The 12,422-nt window shown below is 39.1% G+C and overlaps 1 protein-coding gene across 9 annotated transcripts in view; it reads left to right on the top strand.

Annotated features, from left to right (window-relative positions):
* Positions 1–12,143, top strand: part of LOC127619232 (coiled-coil domain-containing protein 50-like) — a 30,259-nt gene extending 18,116 nt beyond the window's left edge. For 2 of the 9 annotated variants that reach the window (XM_052092057.1, XM_052092053.1), the window contains 8 exons: positions 3,983–4,061; positions 6,012–7,208; positions 9,676–9,791; positions 10,167–10,244; positions 10,327–10,455; positions 10,737–10,831; positions 10,919–11,007; positions 11,105–12,143. In XM_052092057.1, the coding sequence (XP_051948017.1) occupies positions 3,983–4,061; positions 6,012–7,208; positions 9,676–9,791; positions 10,167–10,244; positions 10,327–10,455; positions 10,737–10,831; positions 10,919–11,007; positions 11,105–11,268 (1,947 nt within the window). In that variant the 3' untranslated portion in view covers positions 11,269–12,143. Of the gene's footprint in view, positions 1–3,982; positions 4,062–6,011; positions 7,209–9,675; positions 9,792–10,166; positions 10,245–10,326; positions 10,456–10,687; positions 10,832–10,918; positions 11,008–11,104 lie in introns of those variants that run through there. The other 7 variants (XM_052092054.1, XM_052092055.1, XM_052092056.1 and 4 more) reach the window with 7 other exon arrangements.
* The last annotated feature ends 279 nt before the right edge of the window (positions 12,144–12,422 follow it).

The raw sequence follows: 12,422 nt of genomic DNA on the forward strand, positions 1-12,422 counted from the left end.
AATATAATCTCCACATGCTGCTCTGGCGCCTGCTGTCTTCTCAGGCTGATTCTGGAGCCTGGAAGTGTTTTGTTGAACATAATGCTCACCTAGCCAGCCTAATTGTTGTGTACACAGAAAAAACATCCATCTGAAGTGATGATTTCCTTAGAGGCCAGGGCAGGGTTGCATCAGCTGTGCGTAAAATCTCACTTAAGTTGGGATATAAAGTTCACACTAAGGGCTTAGTAACTTCTAGTTAGTTTGTAACTTAAGTCAGTGCTTAATTTGGTTGCACCACCTGACTTAACCAGTAGGTCGTAAGCTCTCTGTGAAGTTGGTAAATGGTCTGCACTTATATAGCATCTTTTTTTAACCTTAGCGGTTGCCAAAGCGCTTGACACTGTGTCCCATTCACCCAGCTCACACACACACTCATACAACAATGATGGCAGAGCTGCCATGTAAGGCGCTAGCCTACCATTGGGAGCTACTTATAACTTATAGTGTATTTGCATAATATGACGTTTACCTTAACTGATCCAATAAGCAGCCTTCAACTTTGTACACAGAAGTGTTAAAAAGCCGTGAATTTCAATTTTATCTTGTTTCAGTTAATGTTCAAACCTTGTTTGCTCACATAACTGTCACTTGTAATAAATGATATCCCCATTAAAATACAATACATAATAAAAGTAGACTTGATAAATAGTATAATTGCCCTGTATAAATAATATATAGGAACTGTATCTAAAATAAATAAGGGGTGATAAATAAATACTAATACAACAGGCTGGAAAAATAGATATTTATTCTTTTTAATATCATATATATATATATATATATATATATATATACACACATACATACATACATGTATATACAGTATCTCACAAAAGTGAGTACACCCTCACATTTTTGTAAATATTTGATTATATCTTTTCATGTGACAACACTGAAGAAATGACACTTTGCTACAATGTAAAGTAGTGAGTGTACAGCTTGTATAACAGTGTAAATTTGCTGTCCCCTCAAAATAACTCAACACACGGCCATTAATGTCTAAACCGCTGGCAACAAAAGTGAGTACACCCCTAAGTAAAAATGTCCAAATTGGGCCAAAGTGTCAATATTTTGTGTGGCCACCATTATTTTCCAGCACTGCTTTAACCCTCTTGAGAATAGAGTTCACATTGCTTCACAGGTTGCCACTGGAGTCCTCTTCCACTCCTCAGTGTCAGGGTCTTGGCAATCTTCTTATAGCCTAGGCCATCTTTATGTAGAGCAACAATAATTTTTTTCAGATCCTCCGTGAGTTCTTTGCCATGAGGTGCCATGTTGAACTTCCAGTGACCAGTATGAGGGAGTGTGAGAGTGATGAGACCAAATTTAACACACCTGCTCCCCATTCACACCTGAGACCTTGTAATACTAACAAGTCACATGACACCGGGGAGGGAAAATGGCTAATTGGGCCCAATTACATTTTCACTTAGGGGTGTACTCACTTTTATTGCCAGCGGTCTAGACATTAATGGCTGTGTGTTGAGTTATTTTGAGGGGACAGCAAATGTACATTGTTATACAAGATGTGCACTCACTACTTTACATTGTAGCAAAGTGTCATTTCTTCAGTGTTGTCACATGAAAAGATATAATCAAATATTTACAAAAATGTGAGGGTGTACTCACGTTTGTGAGATACTGTATATATTGAATGTGTTGAAACTTGACACTGGGTGACACACCCTGAAAACCACACCATTAGATTCTTCATGCTGAAGAGCTGCTTAAAAGCTTTTTTTTCTCTCTCGTAAAAGTAAACGAGTGTAAATGTCAACAGCATGCTGTATGTCGAAAGGTTTGGAGCCTGTCACGCAAAACAGGAGCTCATTGACGTCATAAAATATCAGTCTGCTTTTTTATTCCATCTGTTAATCCTGGTCAGAGGTTGCCATATTTAGTTTATACGTAGGGTTACATCCTACCTAAGTTTAATGGTGCAACGCTCAAATATTTAGTAGTGCATAAATTGTGATTAGTGCCACAGCTATGCTAAGTATGTAACATACGTGTTGCTTGTGCAACTGGCCCCAGGTGCCAGATTAACTTTTGTAAATGTGTTCTTTAGGTCTGAGTCCAACCCAAGGGGTCACATTTGCATGGTTAGCATCTTTCTCCTTTAAGGCCATTCAATAGTATCAACATGTAAAACTGCCATTGAGATGAATGGACATGCATATAGATAGCTCTGTCCATGTATTATAGAGGTAAATAAATGCAGCTCTCTTTTCTCCTTGAGATACATTTTTTTTTTGCTAGACCATAGGGAACTTGACCAGCTCTCTGCCTACTGATCTCTACGTTTTTCTCAGATAAACCTAGCTGCAAATGAAACGCCCAGCTCATGCCCAGTGTCTTGTTTTGTTGTTCAGTTAATTTCACAAGAAATGGGACATCCATAGAAGGGGCAGTGTCTGGCCTGTAAAAGGGGAGGCCAGACTCAAATGTAGGTCTTTTTGTTTACCAAGTCAAATGCGAGCGTGCAATTGTGGTGCCTTGAGTAATCTACTGAAGGGGGTATATTTAAGATACCCTTTGTGTATATTTTTTTTTATCTTTATTTTCCTTTTTGTTGTTTCTTTGACGCATTGTATTTTGGGGTTTTGGAGTTTACATTTCGGTGCTGTAAATAAATTACACCTTGCACAACAGTGCTGTTGTGGGTAGAGCCATTATAATTTTCTTCTCTCCTCACAAACGAACCCTCATGCTATCCAGAGCAGATCTCCAGGGGTCGCTTTGTGTCACAGCATTATCACCCAAACACAGATTTTAGTTCATAGTAATTAAAAGTTTTATATTGTATGTTAATGTTGTTGTAAATGGAGCCCCATTGTGTCATTCAGGCAGAACGCTGCCATCTTTTGATCATGTGATATACATTGTCTAATTTTGAAGTTTCTTAGTTACAGGCACCTTTATGTTCTGTGACATTTACATGACAGTTGAAAGTTAAAACGCAGTTAGAGATACTGTAACAATGTCCTTTAGTTTATTTAGAGATTAGTAATTTTGCAGTGTTTTGCAAGCATAGTCTTTATCCAAGGGGTTCAAGTGGAGCTTTTATTGAAATCAGAGTTTTTAACTTTTATTTTGAAATGTACATATTAATTTGTTCCTGAGTTGTTAATTACCATGACCCTTAACAAATTGTTGAGTTTATTGAGATATTGGTCTGCATTTCCATATTCTGAATGAAAGCACTTCTGTCCTATTTAATCATTGTTGCTTTTTACACTCTTTGACTAAACTAAAATATAGGAACATTTTGGTACAGATATTAGTACATTTAGTTGTATAAATGGGTAACAGTACAGTACAATCAGTAGATGAGGTCAATTTCACATCGTCAGTGGAAAGTCGTTAGTCATTGTGGTCAGTTAAGAGATAAATTGGGTCCCCTGTTTGCCAGCTTTGTTGCAAGCAAAGCTTGTAGCTGTTTAATGATTCTGCATGGTGGGCTTTTTTCTGCAAGAACAGGCACGTCTTTACGCCTTTGCTACGTCAGCATGGAAATTCCCCCACTGATGTGTGCGCAGTCTGTCGCTGTACTGGCGGGCTATGTGAGTGTTTAATGTGTGGGTAGGTATATATGTTTACAGTCGCAAAACCCACACACCGAGTTGAATAAGGGTTTCTTTTCAGTTTAGCTACATGTGTCATCACTGAATAACTGTCAGTCTAACCTATCAATGTAGTATTTTTAACTTAAATCAGCAGTCAATTTTGCTTGCCTTGTTCATATTTACAGTATGATCGAATTATCTGTAAAAAAAAAAAAATGCATATCTTGACTCCACTCTTCAAGTTTTGAACACAATAAACATTGCAATTTCATATGAATTTACACAACAAAGTACATTTGCATAGGGAGTTTATGCTGATTATGATCTGTCACTTCTGATATGTGTATTATGATGTTGTGTTTTTTTTTACACAGGAAATAGCAAAAAGAATACAGGAAGAGGAAGAGCTGTGTGTAAGACACGGGGCATGTTACCAAAATAAAGATAATCGAGGTAAAATACTTTTCTGTAATGAAGTATGTTTTGTTTTCATATTGTTATTGGACTGTGTTGATGTTTTATGAAATGCTTTGTGCTGTTACAGTAGGGTAATTTCTGTTTGTGGAGAATTGCAATGGATTCAGTACTTTATTTCTATTGTGAAATCAAAGTAACATTGTAGACAGTAAAACATTGTGTCTGGTTCAAATCTCACATCCATATTCTTCTAGTCAAAAGATTGTTTCCCATACAGCATCTTGCCTTGAGTAAAAAAATTGACACCTTTGTGTGCCTTTCTATTTAAAAGTGAAACATTCAGGTCATTCTAGGCCTGTAGTGTAAGTATTCTATCCCTCCCATAAATATGTCATTACATACCCACTGAAATAGTCCGTCATCTTTTTGCAAATTTGGAAAGTGTAATGTAACTCATTTGGAATTATTAATTCTCAAGAACACTCTCTAGTCCTGCAAAATTTGGAAAATATTGCATAAGATGTTATTAAACTAAAAATGAAATGAAAATGGATTTGTAGACGTGACGTGTCTCCATATGTATTTTTCAATGCATCATAATACAATTAGTCATAACCAGCTGTTTTATCAGCATAATAAGCACAACAAGACATTACATCTGAAGTGATGACTATACCAAGATGAAGTCAAGTTTGCTCCGGTTTCTTTCCTGTTTGAAAGGTTCTATGGTTACACAACTTAAACCACCTACTGTATATTGTGTTTTATCATCTATTGAGGTCTTACAATTCAACCAGGCTTTCTTTGATGGTATAAAACGAAGTGGAGATGAATGACAAGCCTTTTAGTTTATTGGCCCCATTCATGTCTACAAGCTTGATGGTTTTCCCATATCATTGTTTTGCAAACAATGCCAGTCAAGGCCACTGAACATTTACTGGACAAAGGCACATGTAGCTCACTTACTAACTGCACATTAAATACAGTGAAACTAACTTTTAACTCTGTGTTTGTCATTTAAACCAGTGATTTCCCAACCAGAGGTACTTAAGCACGATCCAGTTAGCACTTAATTTAAGGACTAGAATAACTAACCCTGTTTAGTCAAATGATTTTGTCCATTTTGTTTGGGGTACAAACTGTTTATTTGTACTAATAGAAATGCTTATGCTTAATGATATCCAGTATAATATGATTTTAAAGGAACACGTTGCTGGTTTTGTGTTTATTACGTGGTGTTTGAGACTTGTTCATATACACTCACAAGCACTTTATTAGGATCACCTGTACACCTACTTGTTCATGCAATTATCTAAACATATAATCGTGTGGCAGCAGTATAATGTATAAAATCATGCAGATATGGGTCAGGAACTTCAGTTAATGTTCACATCAACCATCAGAAGATCTGTGATTCTGACTGTTGCATGATTGTTGGTGCCAGACAGACTGGTTTGAGGATTTCTGTAACTGCTGATCTCCTGGGATTGTCATGCACAACAGTCTTTAGAGTTTATATAGAATGGTGCCAAAAACACGCAAAAAATACATCCAGTGAGCGGCAGTTCTTTGGACGGAAAGGCCTTGTTGATGAGAGGGATCAACAGAGAATGGCCAGACTGGTTCGGTCTGACAATAAGGCTACGGTAACTCAGATAACCACTCAAATGCAGTTAGCAGGATAACATCTCAGAATGCACAACACATTGAACTTTGAGGCGGATGAGCTACAACTGCAGAAGACCATGTCAGGCACTTTATTAGGGCCAAACTGTTCCTAATAATGTGCTCAGTGACTGTACATAAGCCAAAATGATTTGGGAAAACACTGATTAAATGCATATCTTAACCTAACCTTAGTTCTAAATAGTCTTCAAGAGCTTCATGGTCATTCTCACATTTGTTAACTGTATTTTACTTGGCACCCTGAGTTCTAACCATTCCCCAACCCCCTGCTTTGTGTGTGCATGGTTGTCTTTTCTAAAGAGTCTACAAGTGTTCCTTCACCACCGTACTCACCTTGGCCTGTTCACACTCCTCACACTGAGCATCAATACTACCACCATCCTCCAAATAGAAGGTGGCAGCACTCCCCCTCGCCCACCTACTCAGACTCTGAGGAGGACCTAATTAAACACAGTAGTCCTAAAGTCATAACCAATAGACATCCACAAATGTACAGATACTGCAGACAAACAGTAGGACAGCAGAGAAAGCTAGTCAGCTCCAGTAGACCTTCAAGAGCTCATTTAGAGCTAGATAAAAGGAGCATGACTAGCCAAAGCAGCACTGCAAGCAGGGTCACAAACCTGTCAGGTGGATGGGGTGATGTCATCAGGCTTATTAAAAATGACTTGAGCGAGCAAGGCTACCTCAGTCACAGTTCTGAGGATGAACTCTTTGAACCTGTCTATAAGCTTGAGAGAATACTGATAAAAAAGCAGCAAGTCTCAAATCAGTGTCTGCTAAGTCGCCACAGCAGTATGAGAGAAGATCATAGCAGAACATGGCATGGAGAAGGCTGTAGTCGTAGGGAGAGTTTTAGGGACAGGGACCAAGTAAGACATGTTCACTTCCTGGATGAAAGGAGGTGGCCCAACAGTTACCATGGCAATGGTTATGGGCCAAATGAAACTGCTCACAAGGACACTAGAGAGAGGGATGCAGCGATACTAAGGGACAACCACACGCATCCTACTCCGTTGGATGGCCAACATCAGACTCAATCTCAGGATTTTCAACGTAACATTTTAATGCGAAGTGGTTATGGGGATATCAGGCTAAGCATGAGGACATGGGTGCGTCAAGGAACCAGAACAAGCAGCTACGATGATTCTGGGTTGTTTAATAGAGTGAGACCTTCAATTGAGTCAAGAACAGGACAGTTGACGGAGGTGGAAGAGGAAGGTCTAGGTAGCTCGAGAGATGAACTCCGAGGCAGCAACAAGCGGCAGAGAGCTCGCACATTGTCAGAGGAGGTAAGGAGGATAGAAAGGGACCGCAGGCAGTACCGTGGGGAACATAGAGTCAGGCGAAGCCAAAGTGAGAACTGGCAGATCTTTGAGGATGAGGGATCGAGCTCAGATGTGGAGGGGTTGGAGAGGGAGACCAGAATGGAGGAGAGACGGATGGAGAGACCACGCAATCTCTATCAGTCTTGCAGTGGCCACTCCCCCAGAGCAGGTAACCCTAATCTGAGCCCCCCTTTAGTTTATGAGCCTTTCTCTGCATCTGTTCAATACTTTTGAATCGCCTCCAATCAGTAAACAAGAATTCCTGCATTCCTGTGTGCTCACTGTGCAAATTTATGGGGTTTGAAAATAATTTTTGTGTGATTTGCTCTTCTGCATCTGGATCACTCCTCCAGTCAGACTAGATCTCATCCTTCTCTTTTGCTATCTCTCCTACAAAAGCAGCCCTGTTGCAATGACTGGCCTTGGTTTTTCTCGACTTTGTCCTGGTGTATTAAAGATTTATTTTCTATTTATTGTCTTTTGACTTGTTTTGCCTCTTGACCCTGTGTGTAAAGATTACAACATTTCTCCTCTTTCCAAATGTGTTAAAGGTGCACTCTTTTTTTTTTTTTTGGTCTATCCATATAGATAGGATCACACAAACACAAGAGTTTGCGTGATCCTCGTACTCACCCATTTATGTGCAGTCAGCTATGATTCATTTATACATAGAGCGAACTAGAGATCGACCAATAGTGGATTTTGCCTATACCGATAACTAAGGTGATGGCCGATCTTTATTTATTTTTTTTAAATAATTAAAGCGATATACAAAATGACTTATTCTTTTACTTAACATGACAGACACAGACATTGAGGCTACAACAGTTCAAATTAATACAATCCCAAAAGCAGTTATTTTGCAAACAAAATCCCAATAATAACCAGAAAATATTATATTTTGTGCATAATGTAGGACTAACCATAACCAAGCCACAAATACACCAGGGACTCTTATTTTGAAATTACCGAAATTTACCAAATAAAGATTTTTATAGCCTATATATATTCACCAGAAGAAGAGGTGTGTGTGTGTGTGTGTGTGTGTGTGTGTGTGTGTGTATATACACTCACCTAAAGGATTATTAGGAACACCTGTTCAATTTCTCATTAATGCAATTATCTAATCAACCAATCACATGGCAGTTGCTTCAATGCATTTAGGGGTGTGGTCCTGGTCAAGACAATCTCCTGAACTCCAAACTGAATGTCAGAATGGGAAAGAAAGGTGATTTAAGCAATTTTGAGCGTGGCATGGTTGTTGGTGCCAGACGGGCGGTCTGAGTATTTCACAATCTGCTCAGTTACTGGGATTTTCACGCACAACCATTTCTAGAGTTTACAAAGAATGGTGTGAAAAGGGAAAAACATCCAGTAAGCGGCAGTCCTGTGGGCTGAAAATGCCTTGTTGATGCTAGAGGTCAGAGGAGAATGGGCCGACTGATTCAAGCTGATAGAAGAGCAACTTTGCCTGAAATAACCACTCGTTACAACCGAGGTATGCAGCAAAGCATTTGTGAAGCCACAACACGCACAACCTTGAGGCGGATGGGCTACAACAGCAGAAGACCCCACCGGGTACCACTCATCTCCACTACAAATAGGAAAAAGAGGCTACAATTTGCAAGAGCTCACCAAAATTGGACAGTTGAAGACTGGAAAAATGTTGCCTGGTCTGATGAGTCTCGATTTCTGTTGAGACATTCAGATGGTAGAGTCAGAATTTGGCGTAAACAGAATGAGAACATGGATCCATCATGCCTTGTTACCACTGTGCAGGCTGGTGGTGGTGGTGTAATGGTGTGGGGGATGTTTTCTTGGCACACTTTAGGCCCCTTAGTGCCAATTGGGCATCGTTTAAATGCCACGGCCTACCTGAGCATTGTTTCTGACTATGTCCATCCCTTTATGGCCACCATGTACCCATCCTCTGATGGCTACTTCCAGCAGGATAATGCACCATGTCACAAAGCTCGAATCATTTCAAATTGGTTTCTTGAACATGCAAATGAGTTCACTGTACTAAAATGGCCCCCACAGTCACCAGATCTCAACCCAGTAGAGCATCTTTGGGATGTGGTGGAACGGGAGCTTTGTGCCCTGGATGTGCATCCCACAAATCGCCATCAACTGCAAGATGCTATCCTATCAATATGGGCCAACATTTCTAAAGAATGCTTTCAGCACCTTGTTGAATCAATGCCACGTAGAATTAAGACAGTTCTGAAGGTGAAAGGGGGTCAAACACAGTATTAGTATGGTGTTCCTAATAATCCTTTAGGTGAGTGTGTGTGTGTGTGTGTGTGTATGTGTGTGTATATCACATTACCATATGTGGTTTATTGATGAGGAATTAAAAAATATATATATTTAAACTATCGTCAAATATCCATGTAGATTTTTGCCACTAATTGATAGTTCCAAAAAGCAACTATTGGCACCGATTAATTGATAAACTATATAATGGTCTACATCTAGAGCAATTGTTTTTTTACTTGTCATGTGATTGAGGGAAATAAATTGCAAGAGTGCACCTTTGAAGGTATTCCACCTACGGTTTACTGGCTCTGACAGCCCTTGCATCAAGTCTTGCCTTCACCGTGGCTGGTTATAAATGTGGCCTTTTCCCCTAACAGGACATGCTTTTAGGAGTGGAAAAGCTGCTCTTGACTTGGGGGAGCTTGAACAAGTGTTGTTGGATGAGGAGCTAGCCCTTAGGCTTCAGGAAGAAGAAGAGAGATTGGCTGCAGAGGTAAACTTTTTCCTTATTGGTCTTCGATATATGGGATCTTTCCTGTTCCTCTTCCACCCTCTTCTCCCTATCATTTCCTATACTTTCTCTGCTTGGTTACAAATAAAAGTTGCAAAAATTAAAATGTAAAGGTGAAGTGTGTAATTTCTGTACCATTAGAATCAACAAACAGAATTTCAAAAGTGCCCCCCCCCCTGCCATTTCTTCAACAATTCCATCTAAAAAAGGTAGTCCTTGCCTGAACTCACCACATTGGTTGAGCAGATGTTGTTATGGCTGGTGCCATTTGGTGCCTCTAGTGGTGTAAATTCCACACTTCATCTTTAAAAAATGTAAGATGTGGATGCTGCAGTGGGTTATTCCTTTCTCTCGCAGACTCCACAGGGTGCCTCTCCTCTTAGTAGTGTCTGTCCAGTAGGAGACTTCAGAGTGGCACAGGTTGCTCAAGATGAGGTGAGCACAGCTTGAACATTTTGAGAGGACTTTCCCACCACAGACATGGCAAAATCACTTATCTTTTTTATTTTTGTGGCAGGAAATTGCACGTTTTATTCAGAAACAGGAAATTAAGGCTAAACAAAGGTCTCATGACCTGGACCCTGTGGAACCTGGGCGAGAACACTGGGAGAATGCGAATGACAAGAGAGCAGTATGTGACAGACCGGTAGCTGCACATTTAGTGTGACTTATTATTTACTCATTACTGGTTACCCAAGAATTTCTCTGTGCAATTGCCTGTTTGCAGACATGTTTGGCAAAGCTCATTGTGATGTTATCATTTAACTTCTCCTAGCAAACTGGTTAAACATGCCTTTGGTTGTGCCCATATGATTTGGTCATGTGATTCATTGTATTTCCAAATGTATTCTTTGGAAATACTGATCTTTTACATGTAGCAGTTCAAAAATATCAAGAATTCCAGATGTGTGAATTCTGCTGTTTGAGATACAGAGGGAGAGGCAGGACTCTGAGGGACTTCAATCTCCAGTTGATGACTTCACCCGAGATCATCAGCCCTGTAGCCCTGTTTCCATGGCAGCGTAAGTCACCATCATCTCTCGGTTTTACTGGAATTATAGATCCTTTATCAGGGGATAGCATTTAACCAATCTCTGCTTTCACAACAGGCCATCGCAACCCATCAGGAATGTTGCAGAAGAACTAGACCCCACTTTTCAAAGAAAGGAGACCACTGAAACAGGGCTTACCATTAACGGTAGGTGCTTTCAAGATGCCATCGATTCAAATATCACAAAACAGCTTGCATATCAATTTGATATTGTCGGTATAGTAATCATGAATTGTGTTTTTAGGTCCCTGTCAAAATCAAACTTCCCAACAAGTAGGTTTGTTAAACCCAATGGAGGAACCTACTTTTGTGCCACCCATAAAACGACAGAGTGACAAATTGGGTCGAGTTAAGACCAAGGAGAAGAAGGAAAATGTGAAACAGAAAGAGAATTGCAAGCAGCAGTGATGCTTGACATATTAGTGAGTGCAATGAACTGCAACAATAAATTCATATTCATAAAAGATAGATGGTAAAAATTTTGTCCAAACCGTTTGGGGCTTTCCAGTCTTCTGCTTTCTCCAGCAGTTGTGGGAATTCTGTTGTAATCAACAAAGTGAGTTAAACTCATAAGCAAAACAGGGACAATCCATCCAGATAATGCAGCTATTTATCAGTGATGCTGAACTTCTGTTCAGTATCTTGCTGCTTTGCATCTTTATTTGATGTTTCGGTTTTCTTTAGCAGCTGGTAATGGGCTAGTACATCACCACAGAGGGAAAGCTCCCATTGGTACTTCTTGGAAATACATGTTGGACTTTTTGTTTACATGATATTATTCTATTATTAAATAGAGTTGGCATGTGGTTCTGTGAACCTCTGAAGTTTTTTTTCTTTGTTTTTTTTCTGCATAATTATTGATCTTTTGAGCAAGCATTCTTTTATAAGCATCCTTGCGCTGGATTGCAGGACCAGTTTCTCACTTGGGCCCAAAGTGTTACTATCCAGACATTTCTATTTTATCAAATATTTCATAAAACATTTGAAATAGATACCACGAAACTGCCATTTTGCAAAGACAAATCATACATCTAAAGTTTTTCCTATTTAGTGGTTTGAGAGAAGGCTCAAGCTTGGGGTATCCAACATAGTTATAAAAGGCTGGAGGAACGAAAACTATTATATGTATTATTTTATGTTGATGCTTAGTGGAAATTGTATATGTTTCCATGTTAGCCAGTTCTGTTATAACAAAATAATGGAAATAATGTGTTAGGAGTCATGAGTCAATGTGCCTTCGTTGCCTGTAAGTAAAAAATAAATAAAATGCTTTGTACAGATGACACAAATTATATATATATATATATATATATATATATATATATATATATATATATATATATATATATATATATATATATATATAATATGCATATCTTTCTTGATGCATATCATCACTACCAATAAATCGTTTTTACATACAGCAGCAGTATTATGGATTTTCTGACTTGAATTGAGACAAGATGAGAGGTTAAGTCTTTCCCTATTTCTAAATTTATCATGCAAACTGTGGTAAGCACCTTCAGTACTAATGAGTTTCAATGAGGCCACTTCTCTTCTCA

Source organism: Xyrauchen texanus, chromosome 25 (genome assembly GCF_025860055.1).
Source record: "Xyrauchen texanus isolate HMW12.3.18 chromosome 25, RBS_HiC_50CHRs, whole genome shotgun sequence".
In the NCBI taxonomy this organism is placed as follows: Eukaryota; Metazoa; Chordata; class Actinopteri; order Cypriniformes; family Catostomidae; genus Xyrauchen; species Xyrauchen texanus.